The 19221-nt window shown below is 47.7% G+C and overlaps 2 protein-coding genes across 4 annotated transcripts in view; both read right to left on the bottom strand.

Moving 5' to 3' along the window:
- Nucleotides 1–4737: 4737 nt before the first annotated feature.
- Nucleotides 4738–10816, bottom strand: ddx5 (DEAD (Asp-Glu-Ala-Asp) box helicase 5). 2 transcript variants are annotated; one of them, XM_030379936.1, is made up of 13 exons: nt 10638–10816; nt 9699–9888; nt 9459–9555; nt 9247–9380; nt 8913–8978; nt 8433–8574; nt 8075–8235; nt 7821–7993; nt 7611–7721; nt 7460–7521; nt 7296–7355; nt 5745–5979; nt 4738–5497 (listed from the first exon to the last, which is right to left on the bottom strand). In XM_030379936.1, the coding sequence occupies exons 1-13, from the start codon at nt 10682–10684 to the stop codon at nt 5464–5466; spliced, it is 1512 nt and encodes a 503-aa protein (XP_030235796.1). In that variant the 5' UTR covers nt 10685–10816; the 3' UTR covers nt 4738–5463. The 2 variants fall into 2 exon arrangements, with proteins under 2 accessions (XP_030235796.1, XP_030235789.1); XM_030379929.1 differs by having other exon boundaries at nt 5758–5979; nt 10638–10815.
- A 1716-nt stretch (nt 10817–12532) lies between these two features.
- The window catches only part of smurf2 (SMAD specific E3 ubiquitin protein ligase 2), a 46874-nt gene continuing 40185 nt past the window's right edge, over nt 12533–19221 (bottom strand). For both annotated transcript variants that reach the window (XM_030379916.1, XM_030379907.1), the window contains exons 18-19: nt 18557–18632; nt 12533–14976 (exon numbers count right to left, since the gene is read on the bottom strand). In XM_030379916.1, the coding sequence (XP_030235776.1) occupies nt 14877–14976; nt 18557–18632 (176 nt within the window). In that variant the 3' untranslated portion in view covers nt 12533–14876. The remainder of the gene's footprint in view (nt 14977–18556; nt 18633–19221) is intronic.

The following is a 19221-nucleotide window of genomic DNA, read 5'->3' as shown; positions in this document are numbered from 1 at the left end:
GGAGCATTATTGGCCACGGGAATATCTATGTGGACTACGGTGACAACATTGGAGTGAGCCATCACATAATAGTGAGAGAAGTAACACCAACTTTGGAGCCCTCGGTCAACCTCCGAACTGAAGTGCATTATGTGAGCCGTACCAAAGTCAAGGAAATTTCTTCTTCAGACATCATCAGAGTCTTAGAAACAGATTTCTCAGAGAGAACACAAGAAGATGATCCTGTCTCCCATGAAGATCTCAAATTTCTGTCGAAGTTGAGCAAAACCATCACATAGAATGACACTGGTCATTATGAGATGCCATTGCCGTTCAAGGTAAAAGAGATAAAGGAAGACGATCCTGAACTTCGCAAGGCTCTAGTGTGTAACACTCAGAGAAAAGAAGACAGATCATTATTGGATTCCCTACAGAAGTTCTCTGATTGGAAAAGAGCAGTAAGAGCAGTTGCCAGATTGAAGCGGAAAGTCAAGGAACACAAAGGTCTGAAGCAAAGAACGAACGAAAGCACAAGCCTAGAAGAAAGGGAAGAAGCAGAACAAACAATCGTCAAACTAGTTCAAGAACAAGCATTCTCAGATGAGATAAAGCGCTTGGAAGCAAAGGGAGAAGTTCTCATGTCCAAAAACAGTAAGCTGTACAAGTTGAGTCCATTCTTTGATGCAGAAGGTATTCTAAGGGTGGGAGGACGTCTCAGTCAAGCCACGTTACATCCACACGTGAAGCATCCGGCTATACTCCCTAGTAAAGGTCACATATCAGCTTTACTCATCAAGCACTTTCATGAGAAGGTTTATCATCAAGGACGTGGAATGACGATAAACGAACTGCGAGCTAATGGATGGTGGATCATTGGATGTTCCAGTGCAGTCTCATCACACCAATTCAGATGTGTTAAGTGCAGAAAGTACAGAAGGCGTACTGAAGAACAGAAAATGGGACCTGGACCCGAACCTTTAACCCCAAACCATATCCTTACCATGAAGCCAACTGTTATTCTACCCCCACCCGGACAATTTATCAAAGAAGATCTTTATCTTCAGAAGAGGTGGCGTCGAGTCCAGTATTTGGCCAATGAGTTTTGGGTTCGTTGGAAGAAAGAATACCTATTGAGCTTGCAACCAAGACAAAAATGGCAAAAGAAGAGAAGAGACTCAAAGGTCAACGACATTGTCCTTCTACAAGATGATCTGGCACCACGCAATGAGTGGAAGTTAGCCCGTGTCACAGAAGTCTATCCAGGGTTAGACAGTAAAGTCAGAAAGCTAAGATTGTTGGTTAGCAACACCACATTTGACAAAAAGGGGAAACCCACAGTTAAAACGGTGTTTCTTGAGAGACCAATACATAAGGTTGTTACTCTGCTTGAGGCAGACTAGAGTGTTAATGTTTGCTTGACATTTCATGAGGAAGGGCTGACATGCTGTTAATTTTAAAACCAGAACTATTTCATTTGTATATTGAAGTTTGACAAAAATATTTAGTTTAGAGAAATCCCACATCACTGGTTTGTGTGATTTGGTGGGAGTGTAACTGTCATCATTAAAAGGTTTCTGTAATTTAATTATTATTTTCATATTATAAGACATAAGGAAATTCATTTTTGTTTATATTAGTAATTCAATAATTGTGTTCGTTATTCGGGTATAAAATTGTATTTAAATAGTTTGTTGAATGACGTCACTTGTAACTTAAGGCTGATGTTTTAGAAGATTCTCTGTCAGTTTGAGATGCGGCATGAGAGAAGGTGAACAGCTTGTGATACGCATCGTCGAAAATAATCTAGTTTCAAAGTCCCTGTAAATAGCATGCAGCCAACGAGGTATGTTTCTTGTTGTTTACCTGTATTTTGTTTTGCTTGTTTGGCTCTTTATGTGCCGTGTAATTTATGATTTTATGTCAAGCTTATGCCGTGATTTCTGTTGTACTGTGTATGTATTCATCTATAGTTTTCACGGTGGAGTTGGAGTAAAAGGCTACAATAAAACCCGTCAAAGGAAACCATTGGTGTCTACCGAATGCTATTAGAGGGAATTACATACAATGTCATCACCTGGTAATCTCATGCTAACGTTAAGTTACAGCGTCTCTAATGACAGATGTTGTTAAAGGCACCCAGTGCAACTTTCGAGGCTTAAAAATAAACATTCAATTTCTATAAAAGTCAGTGGACGTTACAGGCACCCAGTGCAACTTTATGTAAACATTCAATGAAAAATAAACATTCAATTTCTAGTCTTTCTTACACGTAGTAAGTTTCAATAACTCCATGCCATTACATACCGACATTCAAGCAGCAAAGATGAGACGTCGTTGTGTGGTGAGAACTGATAGAATATCGATAACAACAATGCCGCCATTTTCTTTATTTTTTGTAACCTACAATAAATAAAGCAGGCTTCGAGTCAATGGAAAAATGGCTTCTCCCCACCGGCGATTGTTGTTTACGATTTTCTATCAGTTCTCACCACACAGCGACGTCTCATCTTTGTTCCTTGAATGTCGATATGTAATGGTATGGAGTTATTGAAACTTACGTGTAAAAAAGACTAGAAATTGAATGTTTATTTTTCATTGAATGTTTACATAAAGTTGCACTGGGTGCCTTTAACGTCCACTGACTTTTATAACGTTACGTTAGGTCTTCAGTTCAGATAAACAACTTACTTTAACGTTACATCACTTCACACACACACACACACACACACACACACACACACACACACACACACCACACACAGCCAAGTCTACTGCCAATTCACACACAATAAATAAGTTCATACACAACATAGGCTACCATTTATGACCGGGGACAGGTCACCCAAAACGGGGACGTCTGTTCACCCTCCTCCACATCCACTCTGTCTAAACTGTGTGTTCACACCAAACGCGAGAGAAAACCGGCGACAAGTTCTGATTTAATCGCGCAACACTTACGCCGTGCACAGGCGAGCGCGTTCACGAGGATATGTGGCACAATAAATTCGCTCGAGTTGAAATATTTGAACTTTGACGCGAATTTCGCGTGATGACAGCCAATCAGCGTTCAACAGCGTGGCCACTGAGTCACATGTGTAACGTAACAGCAATCAGCGTTCAACCGTCAAACTCAGTGCAGTTCAGTCCGGGGTGAACTGCAGCATGGAGGATAAAGTGAATGTTACCGTTTGCGACTTCTGGAGCTCTATAATATATAATATATTTGTATATATAATATCACGGCCAAAAGCTCTGTGCGCCTCCGGGTGGCCGTAGCGCGGGGAGCTCTCGTAGGGATTGGGCTTCTCGGGGTTTGTTTACCGACGTTGCTATGTTTCCGGTCTTGTGTGTTCAACGGTTTATTAGGTAGGCCTATCTAATAAATCTGTCCATTTAATACTTCATTCACTGCCTCTTCTGTGGTCATTAAAATATTCTGAATATACTGTCCCCAAAAGGTAAAGACATGCAATGGTGGTTATCTTGTTGTGGCGCGACAAATTTGACAACTTGCATAGCCACAGATTGTGTGTGGCGCGACAAAATCGGCGACAACGCGAACGGGCGAAAATTTTCGCGTTTGGTGAGAACACACAGCACCCGCATTACACAGGAATATCTGGACCACGGCCAATCAGAGGGGGGGTCCCGCCCATCATTATCTCTGGTTTAGACCATGATATGGGCCTATATGCGTGTCTGGTTGAAGGTTGACCCACAGGGAGACTCGGAGTCTGAGGTTTTTTTCTTTTTGAACAGCTGGTTGCACCAGTGCGACCTGATTTTTTTAGTCGCACCATTGAGAAATTAGGTCGCACTTTAGAGTCCTGTCCAGTATAATCCAGTTTTGTAACACTGAAGATTAAGTACATCATAGTCAGAGCCGGACAGTAACGGAGTACATTTACTCGAGTACAGTACTTAAGTACAATTTTGAGGGATCTGTACTTTACTCGAGTATCATTTTTTGGGAGTACTCATGACTTTACTCAAGTACATTTGAGAGGCAAATATTGTACTCTTTACTCCGTTACATTTCTATCCATAACCGTGAGTACCCGTCACTCCTTCTGAAAAATAAAAGGAGAAAAGAAAAATCACGGAAACCCTAAATTTGTTGTTTCCCTCTCAAACGTGATTCCCTCTCAAACTGATTAGGACAGCCTTCAGCCTATCAGCAATCACCTTCGCTTTCCGCCAAAGCCAACTCCATGGTCAGAATTAGATGAGAGACGATTGTTGATTTGATTGATAAAAAAACTGAGAAACTCACGCATACATAGAATTGTTAGCTGAATTTTCTTTTCTGATATTGCATATTTATGTAAGCTGAGCAATTGTTTTTATGTTCTTGAGTATACTGTTATACTGTATACTATTGTGCTATTGCCATGGTAAAAAGATGAAAATTACTTGATTTTACTTTAAATTCCTTTGTACAGTCTCCAAGGTGTTAACATTTTTCATAACTCCATGTAGGACGTTTCTATACATAAATGTAAGCACTGTAGCAGTAGTAATGCAATATTTAGAAAACATACTCTTGTACTCTTGATACTCAAGTACTTTTAAAAACAAGTACTTCAGTACTTTTACTTAAGTAGACATCTGACTGTAGTACTTTTACTTGTACTTGAGTAAAATTTAGCAAGGGGTATCTGTACTTTTACTCAAGTAAGGAAGCTGTGTACTCTGTCCGCCTCTGATCATAGTGTGCATAAATGTCGATTGTAGTAATAAATACACAAGACACTGAAATGCCTTTTGGAAACTTTAATCTGAAAGGTCATGCAGTGCCACCGTTTTCTGGAGCTTAACATAACCTTCGATGATACACGTGGAAAATACATCTTCGCAATTATACCTAAATACAAAACACGACTAAACGTTACTGAGGAATGTAACAAATATTAAAAAGAAATAAACAAAAACAATAGAAGTGCACCAACGCTACTGCTGCACCGCCGGCCCTAGGGCCCAGGACAGGATAGAGGCTCCAACTGGTTCATACGCCCGTCGCAACATAAACCAAACAACTCTCTTATCAAATAAAAAACAAGGGAAACAAAAACGCCAATAAGTTACTTATTCTTTCTGTGCGTTTACTGCGCGAAGGGAGGGGCCATGGGGTAGGGGACCAGGGGGGGCGGGGCCTGCTGAGGGACCTGGGGGAAAGGGAAGGGCGGGTGGCCGGCTCCGTTCTGGACCCCTGGCTGGGCTGCGGCGAACGGCTGATTCTGGAAGGTGTTGATGGGGGGAGGGAAGGCGCCGCTTGGGGTGGGGAAGGCCGACTGGGCGGAGGCCTGGTAGCCCCCGCCACCGGCACTGAAGCCGTTGGCCGCGCCCCCCGCCCCGTAGCTTCCGTTCTGAGAGTTTGAGCCAAAGGCTTTCTTTGGTCCGTTGTCGTAGCCTCTATCGTTGTCCCTGTCTCTAAAACCGCCGAAATCTCTCCTGCCACTAGAGTAGCGGTCGCGGTGGTCGTCTCTAAACCCGCCACCTCTGCCTCCCCTTGAACGCCCTGCAAGAGAACACAGGAGACCGGTGCGGTCGTTAGAGACGGACGGACAGCGGGGTGACACACAGGATGAAGACAACAAGATGAGGTGATTTAACAGGACAGCCACTAAACATGCACTTTGAGATACCCAAAACGTTCTGTGGTGAAACTACCCCTTCTCTCAGAAAAAAACCCCCAAAGCAAAAAACAAAACCCAAGAGAAAGGAAATGAATGGCTGCAGCTTACACCACAGTTGTTGTATCTCACCAATTGGATTTACCTCCTCTGTCTTCGGCCATCTGGAGGAGCTTGGGGTTGATGGCCTGGTTGGCCTCACGCAGCACCGCCACCAGGTCGCTGGCCTGCCGCATGTTGTTGGGGGTGAAGAAGGTGTAGGCCGTGCCCGTCTTTTGGCTACGAGCTGTGCGGCCGATTCGGTGGATATAGTCCTCAGAGTTGTTGGGATAGTCATAGTTGATGACAAATTTCACGTCTTCGACATCTGTGGAAGGTGTTGTTTTGCGGCGTGGTGCAAGAGGGGGGAGTGAGCGAGACCAAAGCACACACCGCCACAACACGGCAGATCAGAGAGAGAAACAAGGCACATTAGTTACAGCTCCCGGCTCAGACACCAGCCGGTGAAGAGTGGGCTATACACACTCATTCCTCGAGGCCACTACGGTGGGAAGAGAGAAACGATGCACACTCCGCTTGCTTCCAATCCATGGGATACCAACAAAAAAACCAGCCCTCCCTTTACTTCAGGAACAAAAACAGCCCCTTTCCAAGAACCCAGGATGGATCAGAAGGCTTACCATGTTGGAGTATGCAATCACTAGTCAGTTCCCATTGCAGCGCAAGCCCTCACATTTAGTCAAGTGGACCCCAGCGGGGCCACCCCGGAGGGCCACTAGCATCGGGCCTCCAGGGGTCTAACCCGGGACTTGATGGCTCCACCAAGCTCCCGCTACAAGGCGGCTCACAACGAGCGCTCTACCACTAGAGCCGCCGCAGTCTCTTGCCAGCAACGAAGTGAACCGAATTAAGGGGAGGCCACCGAAGGAGACGGGTCACTCCCCGGAGCCATAACGGAAAAAGATGTCGCGTCCCCACAAATCGTCCTGGCAAGACATTTCCAGAACCAGTGTTCACTTGATCAAAAAGTCTCTCGTTGGCAGGTCTCGACATGACTTTGAAACGCAGGCGAGGGAGGAGTGTGGCCTTGGATTTTGTCCGTGGGCAACTAGCGTGTTCCACTGTCACCGAAGCGCCAGTAGCCGTCTGTACAGAGGTGAAGGCCAGCACTGACCCGTCATAACCGCTCTTCCCACACAATGTTAGCAGACCGCAGCTGCTACGGCCACCCCACGTTAACCACTATGGTACCGCCGGCTGCAACTCAAGAGACTTGCAGCGTGGCGGCGCCCAGACAGAAAACAGTCTCAGTCTCTGGGCTCTGAGAACAGAGGTTACGGGCCTGGGTGTGGGGGTGGGGGCAGTCCGACGATGAGCGAATTGAGGAGATACTGTGCGCAGCTCCCAAGGGTTTGTTTTGGTATTGGTCAGGGCAGTACGTTACGCTACACTGGAGCCATGTCACCTCTGTCAGCCTCAGAGACCACCGCTAGCCTGGACACCTCCAAGAATCCTCCATCCCCCTTTGGAGACCTGGGCTTGTCATGCCAAGGCCCTGCCACGCGCACCGCTCCGTCGGGCCGGGGAGAAACTCAGAGAGAAGCAGACACAGTTAAAGAAAGCAAATACTTTCTTTGTGATGTACTGAAGACTGTTCCAAGAAGAGAACAAAACAACACTAACCTAGACCTCTGGAGGCTACGTCTGTGGCGATCAGGATGGGCGCCTTCCCGAACTTAAACTCTGAAATCCAACAGCAAAACCGTTAATACCCAGGAATTCAGTAGTGAGACTTTAAATTTTGAATTCAATTTAACTAGAGACCAACGAATAATGCTTCAGCTCACCATTAAGAACCCAGTCTCTTTCCTGCTGGCTCTTGTCTCCATGGATACCCATCGCGGGCCACCTGAGAGAACAGGAGTTAGAGTCATTAGAGGTCATGCAACAGACCCGGCGGCAGAACCAAGAGCAGACGAGGTGGAGGGAGACACATACCCATCTCTCCTCATCCTCCGGGTAATCTCGTCACAACGCCTCTTCGTCTCGACGAAGATGATGGTCTTGTTCTCCTTTTCACTCATGATTTCCTCCAGGAGACGCAGAAGTCTGCAACAAGAGTACTACATTAGACGTTGAACTTGCAACACTTGGCAAACTATTATTACACTAGTAAGGCAGCTCTGCTTCACGCACTGACAAACTCACTTGTCCTCTTTCTCGCCGTCGTTGCAGACATCCACGATTTGCAGGATGTTGTGGTTGGCGCTGAGCTGCAGGGCACCCACGTTGATCTGGACGTACTCCTTCAAGAAGTCCTCAGCCAGCTGGCGAACCTCCTTGGGCCAGGTGGCACTCCACATGAGTGTCTGTCTGTCGGGCTGAAGCGTCACACCTAGATTAGCATTCCCATCACAACATACAGGCTGGACTTCGATGTTTCAGGAGGAGAGTGGACCTACCCGGATCTGGTCCACGATCTTCCTGATCTGGGGCTCGAAGCCCATGTCCAGCATGCGGTCAGCCTCGTCCAGAACCAGGTAGGTGCAGCGCCGCAGGTTTGTCTTCCCAGACTCCAGGAAGTCGATCAGACGGCCGGGGGTGGCGATGCAGATCTCCACACCTAAAGAGCAACAAATGAACGTCAGTGAAATTCCAACATCATTCTCTTAGCCAGAAAGGGGAGGTCATAAACTAGCATAAACCTCTAACCCTCTTTTGTTAGGATTAGTTCATCATTTGAATATTTTTGGTTGTTTTATTAATCCTAAATCCTTTATTAAATCAGGCATCAAGACTGCAAATGGATGATCTGCTGACCTCTCTCCAGGTCCCTGATCTGTGGTCCTTTGGGTGCTCCTCCGTAGATGCAGGTGGACTTCAGGCGTGAAGCCCGGCCGTACTCTGCTGCCACCTGCTGGACCTGCTGGGCCAGCTCACGGGTGGGGGCCAGGACCAGGCACTGGGAAGAGCGAGTTTTATTAGAACAATGAAGAGTCCTTCAACTAGATAGCAGTGTCTCAGTGCTCCGTTCGGGCCAAATAACTTACTACCAAAATGGTATTCCACAAAAAAGCATTAAACTAGTTAAATATCTTTCATGCCAATATTTACTGTATAATACTATTATTGAACTGCTTTCTAATGTCAGGACTTTCATTTACCTCAATACAAAACCAACACTTCTATTAAGACAGTGTCAGATAAGCACTGAATGAACAGTTCTGCAATACTACTTAGAAACCCTGTTGATAATACCCAGAGCATACGCCCGTTAATGTTTGCGTTGTTTTTACTCACAATGGGTCCGTCTCCACGTTCTAAGAAGGGTTGGTGGTTGATGTGCACGATGGACGGCAACAGATACTGCACAACAAGAACAAGAGGATCCCATTGTCATGACACAAAAATACAAACAAGAAAACAATATCCACATGTGCTCTATTGATCGTATAACAGTGTACAAACAAATACACACATCTGAGAAAAGAAAATATAAGCTAAATGAAATATGGGAAACAAAATTTCGAATAAGGGATGTAATACTGTTGCCTGTGAAAGGCATGCTATTCTTTGAATAACTGCAACATTTGGTTCTTTTCAACCTTGTACTTATAAATGACATTAAACTCACAGAGAGCGTTTTCCCAGAGCCGGTCTGGGCGATGCCGACCATGTCCTTCCCGCTGAGGGCGAGGGGCCAGCCCTGGGCCTGGATGGGTGTCGGGTCAGTCCAGTTCAGCTTGTTGATCACATCCATGACGTAGGCTGCAGGACAGAGTACAGGTCAGTTAGACACAGAACCACACCTCATCTCAGACTGGTTCCAGCGGATGTGAGACTTACTTGGGAAACTGGCCTCATTGAACTTCAGGATGGGGTCTGGGCAGTCTCTTCCCTTCACTGTGACGGCCTTGGTCCTTCTGTAGAGCTCAACTTCTTGCTGTAAATATAAAAAACAACAGTCAACATCCACCAAACATGTGGTCGCCATGAGGCAGAGTTCACACAGACGATGACCACGCATGCTCAGGGCCCACCCACGCATTACATAACACTTCCTAGAATACCACGTGTTGTTCTCACCGGGGGCCGCCGGACCACGTCCGGGTGCGCCTGGTAGAAGTTCTTCTCGAACTTGGGCAGCTCATCGAGGTTCCAGTGCTTCTTCCGCAGACGTTCTCCGGGGTTTCCGTACTTTCCACCCCCGCCGCCGCCTCCTCCACCACGGCCACCGCCGCCACCGCCTCCGAACCGGGGAGGCCCACTGCCATAGCTGGGGAAGACATCAAGGTTCACCGCGTTAACAAACGGGGTCGAGTTCACAGTCACAAAACAAGATGCACCGATCCTTTATCGCTGCGGCGGGAATCGGTAAATGGTCCGCGGGTGTCGGGTTTAGTAACTGCGTCACAGCCTCTAAATGCTGCACTATTCTTTCCAGCCAGCAGAGGAACAATGGAAACCAGACCGGCATTTTGTATCCGCATTCACGAAGCCACATGGCTTCGTTTTCTCCGACATTTAATACATGAAGCACTTACTCGATGTCATATTTTACCGCGAGTTAGAAATATGAAATGTTAGACATCCATGTCTAACATGGGCTAAATAAGCATTTACAATGAATTCACCGTAGCCAAGACGACTAACCCAGGCGGCCCTATACCGATACCGCAGTCTGTCGGTCTCATTTAACGTGGTAGACTAGCTCAGAGGCAGAGGTTAGCAACGAGCTAGCTGCTGCTTGCGGCGGCACGAGGCCAGCGGGCCGCCGCTCGCCCTTAGACGACTCAACGACTTTATTCAACGCGCCGCTCGCTAAGCACGAAATTCGGACAACATCGATCGAGTATCACGAGGTTAAACTTATAACTGAGTGAGACTCAAATCGTATTTATGCATTATAGGCCTGTTCCTATTTTTCCGTGACCACAATCGATCGTGTCAGCCATCTTTATATACCACGATCGACGGTAAACTTCGACAAAATACCTATAAAAAAACGAGAAGTGCGGTGCTTACCCTCTGTCTCTGTCCCGACCGCGATCTCTATCAGAAAATCCTGGCATCTTGAAAAAAAAGGGGATAAATACGGTAGAATGGAGAGCAGATCGGTTTCGCTGCGGCAGTGGGAACGCTGAAATGCCGGTGAGTGGAAAACTAGAACCGGTTTTGTTCAGTAGGAAGTATGGCTCTTTATAATCCAAGGGTCCAGAAGTACGGTGGGCTCACTAACCATCCGACCAACGATTGGTCGAAAACGAAGAAAAGCACCGCCCACTGTGTGTGTGACACTGTGGTTGGTTTGAAAGGAGCAGTACCGCCCACTTGACGTTCGGACCCTTGGATCGAGCGGCAACCGTAGGAAGTCTGGCTGAACCCAATGGAGGTGCAAAGTATTCATCCGCCAGACTATGGCGTCTGTGACTATGACTATAGTCTTGTTGTCAAAGTGTCCTTCTCATATCTCATCGTATTTCTACATAAACACATCATATATTGTGGTTACGACAAAAAATAACACAACATTCAATAAATGTTTGTTCGTAATTTTGGTTACGTAATGTTGACCAAACGTATCGGAACGATGTATGGACCGGCTCGTTTTAAGTATATTATTATCAGACTCTTCAAGACTATAAACAAATAACCCACATCTTTATTTAAGAATGAATTGGTTTCGTGTGATTCTATAACAATAGATGGCGGACGTATATGTACGAATAGAATCGGGTAACTCGGTCACTTCCGTCTTTATTACCAAAAGTTACGTCAGAGAAGACCGAAACTGTTCTCAGGCGACGTGGACGCCACCAGCAGGAGACTGGGAATAACGCATTCTGACCAGTAACTGTCTATAAACAAGTATTTTCAATTGGAACTACTTTTATAATACTTACCATACCCAATACGCCAATTTACGCCAATTTCCAAATAATAATCTCCCAATAAATTAATCGATCATAATACTCTTATTTATACTGTTGATAAAGTTTGTTCCGTTTGTCCTTGTCCTTGCATTTATTTTGGTTTTCCTTAGCACTACTTTATATTATAGCCTGTAACTTCCACTGCTGCTGCGCTGTAAACAATTTTCCCTCTGGGGATTCATAAAGTTGTATCTATCTTGACACTTACAACAGTATCAGTTGATCAGAGCAATCAACCAGTCACCACTGGTCACACTGTCTGTACTGGAACAAGAATCCCTGCCTGTATGATTTATCCTATCCGTCCTGAGGCACAGTCAAAATAACGGCTCCTATCAATATGGAGTAAATATTGTTTAACTTGGGCATGATCTAGTTCTATATGAATTATGGACAAATCTAAGCTTTTCAAAATGTACATTCGACACTGAGGGTTACGGAATGAAAGTAGTCCTACATGTCGGTGAGTTATTCACACACACACACACACACACACACACACACACACACACACACACACACACACACACACACACACACACACACACACACACACACACACACACACACACACAGAGAGAGCGAGAGAGAGAATAATCCTGCCTTGCCCATCTTTCCTCCAAATTCCCGGGAATGCTTTGTGGTAATGTAGACAAGATTATAGAGCCAAACGGCCCTACTAAAGGTGGCCCCCGAGTACATGATGGGCCTCTGAGTACATGACGGGCCCCCCTAGCCTGTGCAGTTTAGCACTAAAGCTTTCTCATTGACATTCATGGAGTCCTGTGCGTCTGGTGGCGGAACAATGGCCCCCAGGTACAAAGGAGGCCGACAAACACTGTCTGCTTGTTCAGGAATAATGCTTTGTGTGCGTGTGTGTGTGTGGTTCTACTGGTTGTCAATATTTGTTTACAATCCAAGCAGATCAATGGATGATGTTGAATACAAAAACCAAATAGTGTCCTAGGTAATACTCAAATACAAATATTTTGTTTTTTACAAGGTGCCTCATGTCGTTGGACATCGGCCGTTTTAATTAGAACTAATTACACACAAAAATAAAATACTCTTACAAAATGATAGTGTTAACATAATACATGAAATTGCATCAGTCAATTATAAGATACAGTCCTGCAAGTGAATCATGCTGGATGCAGACGGACAGTAGAGTGTGGAGGGACGGACAGCTGTCCGTCACGTGACCCGTGCGGGTTCAAAGCTCCGCCGCCGCCCGACGGTAGGAAACACAACACATATTTGAGTTAAGTGTGAAGTTCAAGGGTGGTCGTTCTGTCTTTAATCCCCCCATCTATCACCTTTATTAAAAGAACTGATGTCTTTCTGCTTAAGTTAAAGATAAGTTACGGGCGTTGTGATCCACATACAAGAACCAAACTGACTGTACAGAGCACCGTCCAGGGACGCGCTGGAGGAACACAGACAGGAACAACAGTCTGGTTGTGTGGTCGCATCCAGAGAGACAGGCAGCATACTTTAAAAAACATTCATCCATTTAGTGTCAAATCGTATAAAATAATTCCCGGCCTGTGTGCTAGCGACGGGCTAAACGTAGCATAGAGCCACGGGGCAAAATGTAGCATGTAGCATAAGCACAGGCGCTCGCCGTCGGCCACGCCCCCCCCCCCCACCTGGATGGTCGTCATTGAGAGGGGGGCCATGGTGGGAAGCGCGGCGCTGACGACCCTCTGGGGGCAGGTCGCAAGCAAAGGGGGACATGTAATCCTGGAGACCCCCCCTGACAACACCTATTGGCACCTCGCTCTCCGCGAGCAGGAAGTAGAGGAGACATCGCCGCCCTGGAGAGAGATTGGGCTCAAATACTGTGTGTGTGTGTGTGTGTGTGTGTGTGTGTGTGTGTGTGTGTGTGTGTGTGTGTGTGTGTGTGTGTGTGTGTGTGTGTGTGTGTGTGTGTGTGTGTGTGTGTGTGTGTGTGTGTGTGTGTGTTGGGTAAAGGGTGTTTGCGTGGTAGATCTTAGCAGTAGTCTGTGGTTCATCAGGAGACCAGCATGTCGTTTAATGTCACTTGGTTTGGTCTCGTGAAGAGAATCCTCTTTAAGATGCAAGCAGAACAAATCCTGAAGAAATCCATCCGTCTTTACATTTCTATATTTATGTATCATATTACTTGGTTTGTTTTTTAAATCAGCGATGCAGAACTGAATATCATCTAGAAACGAGGAATACTGTTCAGACCGAGCAGGAACGTGTTGGGAGCTGCGTCACAGAGGGATAGTGTGGGCACACTCTCATGTCTAACTACTCTGAGTCTCTGAAGGGTTTCCAGCCGACACCGGGGGCCTTGCAGCGACCGTCTGTCCACCCGACCGGGACGGACCTCTTCACACTCCGACCACAAACCCTGGTCCGGCGGCCATCTTAACTGAAACTTACTTAAGCTTATTTCGGTCTCCTCGAATCGTCCTCTATAATTTAAACAGTTACGACTTACATTAAAGGCTTAGTTTCTACTTCTTTTAAATGTGGAGCAACAGCAAAAGGTTTGGAATATAACAATAAATTATATATATTATATATAATTTGAATGTTTCTTTTTCTTTCTACTCCTGGCCCCCCCCTCCCCATCATATAAAAATAACACATTTCAAGCCATTTGTTTTCTCTCTTCTCTGTGTAATGGGGGGGGGGGGGGGGGGGTGGGGGTTGGCTGTGGAGCCTAAACATGATGGGCGGGGGCGGAGTCTAAACCTGATGGGCGGGGGCGGAGACCATAACCTGATGCGTTCGGTTCTCCGGAGAGCGCTCACACAGTTCCTCTTTAACTCTGGAGACATTCCCTCCAAGGAGCATGGTGAATACAAATCGTTAGGCCCCCTGTTGACCACTAGGGGCGCCACTGGGCCCAGGGAGGGGATTGGATCCCAGTGGCAGCGGTGGCAGACCTTCTGCCAAGCAGGATGTCCCCTTCTACACGGAACACGGGCGTTCTTTGTGTGGAATAAAACGAATGAAAAGAGTATAGAAAACAAGGAGGGGGGTGGGGGGGGGTCCAACGAGAGAATTAGCAGCTGAAAGGTTCAGTTAGTGATCATCCTTTGTGTAGTCGGGGGGGGGCTTTGTGTAGTCGGATCACCAAGATGTGCCTTCGTCTGTCTGTCAGCTGAAACAAGCTCCTCTCCTTTCTGTCCCTCCATAGATTACATGACAAAGGAGAGGAGTCACGTGACCACCAAGGGGCCGTGGAGGGCGTGTCGGTGAGCCCAGCGGGGGGGGGGGGGGGGGGGGGGGGGGGTTGGGGGGGGGGATGGGGGTGGGGGAGAGACCGTCTGGATGGGGGGGTGGCGGCGGCCCGTCACTCCACAGCGAAGCCACAGGTCTCCTCGATGGCGGTCAGCAGCTTGTCGTACAGCTTCTCGTACATCTCATAGGCCGGGATGTCGATGCGGTTGAAGCTAGGAGGGAGGAGAGCGGAAAGGAGGAGAGGATAGGAGCGAGGAGAAGAGGAGAGGAGAGGAGAAAGGAGAAGAGAGGAGAGGAAAAGAGAAGAGAAGAGAAGAGAAGAGGGGAGGAGAGGATTATATTATTTTCATATTTCTTGTAGCAATAGTGTTTAGTTAAGACACACTGGCCGAGCAGTTAATGAGTGTGGAATGCCAGCACCCGGACAATTTTGCTGTAGTTTTGGGAGACAAGGCATCAAATACAGGCAGCAAGTCACATACACCACCCGTGGAGAGAACACCCTTGATCACTGCTACTGCACAATCCGACAGGCCTAACATTCTGTCCCACGCGCTGCACTGGGCAACAGTGAGCACGATCTCATTCACCTGATCCCCCTCTATCGGCAGAGATTTAAACTCTCAAAACCTGTAGTGAGTCGGTTCAGAGTGTGGTCCAGTGAAGCATGTGAGCGACTACGCGCCTGGTTGGAGTGCACAGGCTGTGACCAGGACTTTGAGTGGGCGGGGCCAGAGGCTGGAAACAACCAGGATGAATTCACAGAAACTGTGGTATCGTTCATCGGCTTCTGTGAGGAGGTGTGTGTCCCCCTCCTCCGCTCCAGGAAGTTGTACAACAACAACAAGCCTTGGTTCTCAGCCAAACTCAAAGCGGCTGAGGCAGGAGAAGGAGGCGGCCAGGCGCGGCGGGGACGGTGATCTGTTCAAGCGGGCCAAGTACAAGTTCGCCAAAGCGGTGAAGGAGGAAAAAGATCCTTACGTTGAGAGACTGCAGCAACGGCTTTCTGAAGGGAATGCCTCCTCCGTCTGGAAAGGCCTCAAGAAGATCACCAACTTACAAACCAAAGTCCCCGCAGGCACCCGACAAGCCTCCCCCTTGCCAACGAGCTCATAAGTTCTACTGCAGGTTCGAGAAGGAGTCCCCCCAGCCCCCTCCCTCCACACCCCCGGTCCACAACCACCCCTGCACCCCAGCAGGGCAATCGATCTCCCTGCTACTCCTCCCCCGCCCCTTCCCTACCCTCCCTCCACTCTCTCCCTCACAGAGAGAGAGAGAGGCAGGTGAAAAATCTGTTTAGGAGTCAGAATCCCCGGAAGTCTGCCGGTCCGGATTCCGTCTCTCCCTCAGCCCTGAAGGACTGCGCCGACCCCGGTGTTTACCAACATCTTCAACGCCTCACTGGACCTGTGTCGCGTCCCAGCATGCTTCAAGGCCTCAACCATCATCCCCATCCCCAAGAAGGCCAAGGTCACAGACCTATATGACTACAGACCAGTCGCCCAGACCTCTGTTGTCATGAAAATGCTGGAGCGCCTTGTCCAGGCCCACCTGAAGTCCATTACAGATCCGTTATTGGACCCCCTGCAGTTCGCTTACAGAGCCAATAGATCCACGGAGGACGCGGTGAACATGGGTCTGCACTAGGGATGGGCGTGAGGAATCGATTACTCGAGTACTCCTCGTTACAAATGAACTCGGTTGGTGGACAGGCAAACTCGAGTTTGCATATACACACACAAACAAAGTTTTCTGAAGCAAATGTATCAATTTTCTGTCGGCGCCACTAACGCATGACGTGGGCACAAAGATAATTAAATGCATCCATTTCCATGGCGCGTTCCGTCCCGTGTGCAGGCACGCCAGAATTCAAAAAGTTAAGAGATGGCGGTTAAAGCAAACCGCAGCGAAGAATTGAAATACTTTAAAGAAATAGGAGATCATAAGGTGAAATGTAAAATATGCCAAGCGAAATCGAGCTACCAGAAAGTACTATTCGGCAACATATGCTCCTGAAACACAACGGTGAGTTCGGGAAAGCAGACCCGCAGCAACGGTGAAAGTGAAAGTGTGTTGGCTATTTTCACCGCCGCAAGACGCAGCTGTAATCCCGGGCGTGTAGAGAAGATCACAACGCTGAGTATTTCCATAGTCCATTTGCTGCCGTTTTATTTGCAGCATTAAATTATTTGCAATGGTTAGGCTACTTGTTTCGTTTTTTTTAAACTGTTACAGGCCTTGGTTCGACGTGATTTAAATTGTGAGACACATATTATTTTTGTAAGGAAAATGTGTTTTGAACGTTTGCAAAAATAAATAATGAATACACTGATAACTCTGACTGTTTTGATGGAGAATAAGCATCACATGTTTGGTTGGTAATATTGCCGTTCATCATCAGGCGTATTCCTGCTGCAGATGCGTTGCATTCTAAAAATAGATTTGATTTAACGAGTACTCGATTGATCCTCGAGGAATTCCTTCGATCACTCGAGTTTGGAATTTACTACTCGTGCCCATCCCTAGTCTGCACTACATGCTGGAACATCTGGACACTGCAGCGAACTACGCCAGGATTCTATTCGTGGACTTCAGCTCTGCCTTCAATACCATCATTCCCCACACCCTGGAGCGCCAGCTATCCCTGATGCAGGTGCCGGTCTCTACCTGTAAGTGGATTACCGACTTCCTGACCAACAGGTCTCAGCGGGTGAAGCTGGGAAAAGCATTTCCAGCTCCAGGTCCACAAGCACTGGCTCCCCGCAGGGCTGCGTCCTGTCTCCCGCCCCGTTTTCCCTGTACACCAACCGCTGCACCTCCCTCCAACCGTCGGTCAAGCTCCTGAAGTTTGCAGACGACACCACCCTGGTTGGCCTCATCTTCAGGGGAGACGAGTCTGCATACAGGAGGTAGATCGAGCGGCTACAGAGCTGGTGCAGCTGCAACAGCCTGCAGCTCAACGTCCAATAGACAGTGGAGATGGTGGTGGACTTCAGGAGAAACGCAGCTCCGCCCACTCCAATCATGCTGGGCGAAACCCCTGTTGCGTCCGTTGAGTCTTGCCTCTTTTTTGGCTTGACCATCCACAAGGACTTGAAGTGGGAGCTGAACATCATGGGCCTTTCAAAGGAGGCCCACATGAGGATGTTCTTCCTCCGGCAGCTTAAATATTTAGGCTGCCGAGAACGATGATGAACCAGTTTTACACCGCCATCATTGAGGCCATCATCACCTGGTTCCCCGCTGCAGTGGCCAAGGACAAGGCCAAGCTGCAGGGGTTGATTCGATCAGCGGAGAGGGTGATCGGCGTTCCTCAAGTCCCTACATGACACCAGGGCTCTGAGAAGGGCAAAAAATATCATGGCTGACCCCTCGCACCCAGGTCACGGCCTCTTCATCCTTCAACCTGCATCCTTCATCCCCTCAGCCGCCAGGCTGGTAAACAACTTTGGCTACCAACCCCCCCTCCCCCTCCCTCCTCCCCAGTGATACCTTTCCAGGATTAGAATCACGTTGGACTTTATTCTGCACTTGCACTTTATTATCTAGTATGTATCGCATCACACATTGCATTGCTTTGATTGTCCTGTTTTGTCTTGTTAGCACTGTCCTGTCGCACTATATTTGTTGAAACAAACACACTGGAATGCATAGGATGAGATGACGGTTGCAAGGTGGGACCCATAGGACTTAACCATGACCTATAGGACTGAAACATACAGGACCATGGTTCAGTCCTACAGGACCATGGTCCGGGCTGGACCGTGACAGAGTGAGGGGGCGGGCTCTCACCAGGTGTGGGCCTTGGGCAGATTGTTGCTGCTGGCGTCGATCTGGTGCAGCGTGAAGAGGCGTGGTCCAGCAGCACCTGGAGAAACACAACCAGGGAATGATCAGTTCACAGGTACCAGGCAGGTCACTGACCAGGTAACTGGACAGGTAACTAACCGGGTACCTGGAAAGGTAAGGCCCTTAATAATGCAGATTTAGGGTGCACTCGAACTAGGCCATCTGGCCGTGGCCGTTGGCCGTTTTCACACCTAACCGTGCTCAACTGGCCCCATTGTTCTCTGGGCTGCACTCACACTAGGCCATCTGGCCGTGGCCGTTGCAACTGTGGCCTGGCCACGGTAGGCTCTTGTACATACGTCATCACATCGTATCACGTCATCACCAAGCGTCCGCAGCATGGCAGAAATAAAGTCTGCCGCCAGTCAGAGTTTTTAACAACAATGGACAACAACACAGAGAACACAGTTCGCACTTTGCTGAGTCTGTTGCTTATCGTCTGCCCAAATGGCTAACAGACACTCAAATTCTTTACGGTACCAACGTGAACCAACAGTTGAACCGCTTGACGCCATGTTTACCGTTTAATGGAAAAGAAGGCTCGTCGCATTTATTATGTCCATGGTCGTCGCATGGACTATACGTCATCCAGATCAGGTTGCGTAGCC

This window comes from Gadus morhua, chromosome 2 (genome assembly GCF_902167405.1).
Source record: "Gadus morhua chromosome 2, gadMor3.0, whole genome shotgun sequence".
Lineage (NCBI taxonomy): Eukaryota > Metazoa > Chordata > Actinopteri > Gadiformes > Gadidae > Gadus > Gadus morhua.
Note: the sequence above shows the minus strand (reverse complement) of the source record. Positions and strands in the feature narration are given on the sequence as shown.